We start from the raw sequence: 4,673 nt of genomic DNA, 5'->3' as shown, positions 1-4,673 counted from the left end.
GCGTTTGAAAAAATCATTCCACCACCAGGTATCCTTAGCTTCGCTTCTTCTTCCCCTGGACACTCCAAACTCCTCCAAGGCCACCTTGCGAATGCAAGTCGCGATCTTCATCCACACATTTTCCGCATCCCCTCCTTCCTCCCAAGGGCCCTCCCTAATGGCCCTCTCCTTGAACGCCCGAGCTACCTCCTCCTTGAGCTTCCACCACTTTGTTCTAACGACTTTGGCACGATTACCCGCTGGACACGAATCAGAAAGCGGAATTCAGCAACCACCAGCTTATGCTGAGGGACAACACTCTCTCCAGGTATCACCTTACAATCTAGGCACGCGCGCCTATCTTCTCTTCTCGAGAGGATGAAATCAATCTGGCTAGAGTGTTGGCCACTACTAAAAGTCACCAGATGTGATTCTCTCTTTTTAAAGAGGGTGTTAGCTACGATCATGTCGTAGGCTAGAGCAAAGCCCCCACTTGCCACCCACACCTGTTAAAATTATACATCAACATCTACCATGCTAAAATTATACAATATGAAATGTTAAGTCATAACGCATCTACTGGTATTGATTTCACATTGTGAAATGTTGGTATTTTTTCTATAAAGTTGCTCAAACTTTACGAGGCTTGACTTCGGAGATATCTTATATGCGAACTAAAAACGACCGGAGGGAGTACATACAATCATTTATGAGAAGATATTGGTTAAAAGTTTGGTTGGATGAATCCGTCCAATAAATTCGGACGGGAGGAGTATGCCAATAGTAGCACAGTCATACTACAAGTGTCTAGTACAATCTTGAGCTAATAAATGGCATAACTAGCTATGAGTGATTTGCACAAATCTTAACATTACACATAATCATTTATGAAAAGATTTTTGGTTAAACGTTTAGTTGGATGAACTCGGCCAATAAACCTGGACAGGGAGTGTCCGACAGTAGTAGTACACTTGTACTACACGTGTGTAGTACAACATTCATGAGCTAATATTTGTTGGCTTGCCTCCAAAGAAAGAAATCAAACATACATCCATCCATTCATTCCCCAAGAGCAATACCAGAAATACCACTTCTCCCAAGGGTCCAACCCGCAAAGTTTGCCCGAGTAGAAACGCTCGTTCAGAACCTGCCTCGTGCCTTCCATTCGTAGCACAGCCCCTCGCTGACACGTGGGTCCCACCACATGCCCCCTTGCGCTGTCACGCGGCTCCCGCATATCTAGTAGACTGGCCTTGCCCCGACTGCCAACCCACACTAGCTACCCCGCTTCACTAAAAATTCTGCCCCATTTACCAATTCCGAGGAGGCCCCTCCCCTGCGGCGACGACTACGACGAGGTACCATCAGCCGTCATGTATGGCGGAGTGTCCCTCGCGGACCTCGAGGTTCCGATGGTGACGCGGAAGGTGACAGAGGCGAGACTATGGCATAATAAGAAGAATCCCCGACTAGGGGGCAGCGGGGACATGCGCTTCACGGGTCTCGGTGGGCGCAGGGGACTCGGCCTGGATGACAACAAGGAGGACTTTGAGGCCGACTTTGAAGAATTCGAGGCCGACTCTAGGGACTCCGATCTAGATCTCGGTCTTAGTGGGGTGGATGAGAAGGATGACGACGAGGAGGTCATCGAAATAAAGCCCGTCGCTGCTATCAAGAATCGGTCCCTCTTCCAAGGTATCAACCCTGGGTTGCTTGGGTTAGTTTTGAATCTGTGTATCATTACCTTTAGTGATTGAGTGTTGTACCAAGTGATTGTTTGATTGGTTCGGAAACTGTTTGGTTGTTTGATTGGGTAAGAAGACAAATTATGGTGGGGTTCCTGTTGGAAGGCTATGTTTGGATTGGATGAGTTATCGTGAAGTGATTTGGATGAAGGGTTAGGTTCTTCCATTTGTTTGTTGTATTCGATTGGTAGGATGTTTCCAACATTGTCCCTTTCTATCACAGAAGCGATTTTGGTTATTAGGTTGTTGATTTTGTGATTTATACTTTTCGTGACCTTCGATGGTGGTCCATAAGCATACCGTTTAGTCAAAAGGGGTAGTAAATCCACAGAAAGGGTCTGATTTCTCCGTTTTGCTTACAGGTCTTGCTCTCTTGAATTGTTTCCTTATGATGGTTGTAGGTGTGTGTGAGGATTGTTCTAGACTTGGTTCATTTATCAGTCTAAAAGATTATTCTGATAATCGTTGAATCTAGTTGAAAAATATCATTGATTCTGCATCATCTATAATGCAATTTGTAGATTAATAATTGCAAAATGGTGTCAAAGGTCTATAACGTGAGGTCAATTTATGAGGACCCTCGATTTTTCTTATTTAGTAAGTTGTGGTTTCATTTTAATTGTTTTACCGTCATCAAATTTTACATATAAATTCATATCCATGAAGAAATTATTTACTTTTTGTGGGAGAAGTTTGTGCGTATTGGTCCCTCTTAGAATTGACATTGATCTTCCAGTTCTGATGATTTAAGCACCATAACTAATGCCGGTTTTGGTGGTCGTTCAGCAAAAATAAAGAGAAAGAACAAATTCAGGGGTATCCGTCAGCGCCCCTGGGGTAAGTGGGCTGCTGAAATCAGAGATCCTAGCAAGGGTGTCCGTGTCTGGCTTGGTACTTTCAACAGTGCTGAAGCTGCTGCAAGAGCTTATGATGTTGAAGCACACAGGATCTATGGCAACAAGGCCAATGTTAACTTTCCAGAGGAACCAATAGTTCCTCAGAAGCGTCGTACTCGCCGTGCTGCTCCTAAAGCACCCAAGCTAAGCGCATCACGGGAACCTACTGCCATACCAGTAGTCAACAACCTTGCCAACCCAAAGGCTTTCGTCTACCCATCTGCTGACTTTGCCTCAAACCAGTCACTTGCTCTGCATGAGAACTTGTCATTTGTTCCTGCAATGAACTCTGATGCCCCTGTTGAAGCCTCTGTTATGAATCTGCACTCTAACCAGGGAAGCAACTCCTTTGGCTACTCTGAAATGGGTTGGAATTATGACACCAAGACTCCGGATATATCATCCACTGCTCCCATTTCTACCATCGCTGATGGAGTAGAATCTGCTCTTGTCCAGAGTAACCCCTACAACTCAGTGGTGACTGCTGAAGGAGCTGAATCTGCTGCGCTCGTCCAGAGTAACACCTACAACTCAGTGGTGCCTCCTGCTATGGAGAACAATGATGTCGATATTGTGGCTTTGGTGAGGCTTCTTATGGATGATGGCGTGGTCGAGCCGATCGATAGCCTTCTGAATTTTGATGTGCCTCAGGATGTCGTTGGCAACATGGACATTTGGAGTTCCGATGACATGCCCATGTGTGGCGAGTTTTTTGAGGGATCCAAACCTTGTATATAGGGACAAAGGGGTAAGCCTTTGCATATTGCATGTTTAGTCTGAGGTTGATAATATTTTCATCACTCTGAACTTTGTGTTCCGTGTTTCAGGAATAAGATTATGGAAGATTGGGAAGCAATATATTGTCACCTTCGGCTAGCATATGCTTATGTTCAATCTTAGATGCAAAAAAATTGCATCCTGAGTCTGTTGTGTAATCGGCCCTTTCCCTAGTTGACTGTCTCTATGTGGCAGCCATTTATGATGAACCGTTGTCTTTATATTTTGTCAACTTTTATGTCTTCACTACCATTTATGAATGTGAACATCATGGATCTATGTCCAATTTGCTTTAATTTATGCACCTGATCGTTTTTCTATTTAATTGGTGATAGAAGTAACCAATATATCTTATTTTTTAGCATAATTTTATCTATTAAATATGTATTTGGCTGGCTGCTTGCACAATTTCTGTTATAGAGGTGTGCTAAATTATGGTTGTGCGCATATCCTATGGATGCAAGGGCTAGGCGTTTCAATCTCTTTTTTGAAAAGGTGTGTATTAAGACAAACTGTCCTCTATATTATACCTCTTCATTTCAAGCTGTGGCAAAATATACCAGATTTACTAATCCTTGATACTAGATGCGTGATCATATGGAGTCGTTCTTTCTGCATGTAGTTCCTCTCACCGATGTAGTTCTTAGTAAACATTTAGTGCGCCTAATTCATGAGTGGAGGGATTTTCCATTTCAGTGCATTCTTATAGAAATGCATTTTAGTTTCCTCAGTCCCTCTCCAGGCCGGTGAGAAGCCTTGTGAACCACATACTTTTCACTTGATTTATTACCACAACCTTCACCAAATTGGTGGTCTTGTGTCACTGTCGTGTTACGCCCTTGATTTGATTGGACATCGGCATAAGTATATGTTAGCGGTAATCTTGATTAGAGGGTCAACTAGATCTGTGGATGTACATGGCGTGGAAAGTTGTGAAGTCTGAGTCCATAGTACAGTAGGTTTGCTAGTTTTTGTTAGTTTAGGAATTAGTGTTCCTGAAGGATTACTAGTTACTAGAAGCAAACGCGTGCTTCGCTGCTGCACTGTTTTCCATTGTTATGTCATATTTCTGGTTATAATCATCAAAAAAGTAATTCTTTAATAAAAAATTCAGTTGCGATCAAATCACAGGCTAACATCATTCTATTTGAACAACTTCTAGTGCTTTCCTATTGCATTCATGGGATGACAGAGAACCTGAAAAGATATATTAGCTAGGTTTTAAGTTGTCGACAAAATGGTATGGGAAAACTGCAGTGTAGGATCTAGTAACTGA

At 43.0% G+C, this 4,673-nt stretch overlaps 1 protein-coding gene across 1 annotated transcript; it reads left to right on the top strand.

Moving 5' to 3' along the window:
* Positions 1–1,231: 1,231 nt before the first annotated feature.
* On the top strand, positions 1,232–3,693 carry LOC109743275 (ethylene-responsive transcription factor 1-like). The gene is made up of 3 exons (XM_040391951.3): positions 1,232–1,674; positions 2,511–3,368; positions 3,448–3,693. Exons 1-2 carry the CDS (start codon positions 1,353–1,355, stop codon positions 3,356–3,358), a joined length of 1,170 nt encoding a protein of 389 aa, XP_040247885.1. The 5' UTR covers positions 1,232–1,352; the 3' UTR covers positions 3,359–3,368; positions 3,448–3,693.
* Positions 3,694–4,673: the final 980 nt, after the last annotated feature.

Source organism: Aegilops tauschii, chromosome 6, assembly GCF_002575655.3.
Source record: "Aegilops tauschii subsp. strangulata cultivar AL8/78 chromosome 6, Aet v6.0, whole genome shotgun sequence".
NCBI lineage: Eukaryota > Viridiplantae > Streptophyta > Magnoliopsida > Poales > Poaceae > Aegilops > Aegilops tauschii.
This window is presented reverse-complemented; position numbering and strand designations above follow the sequence as displayed.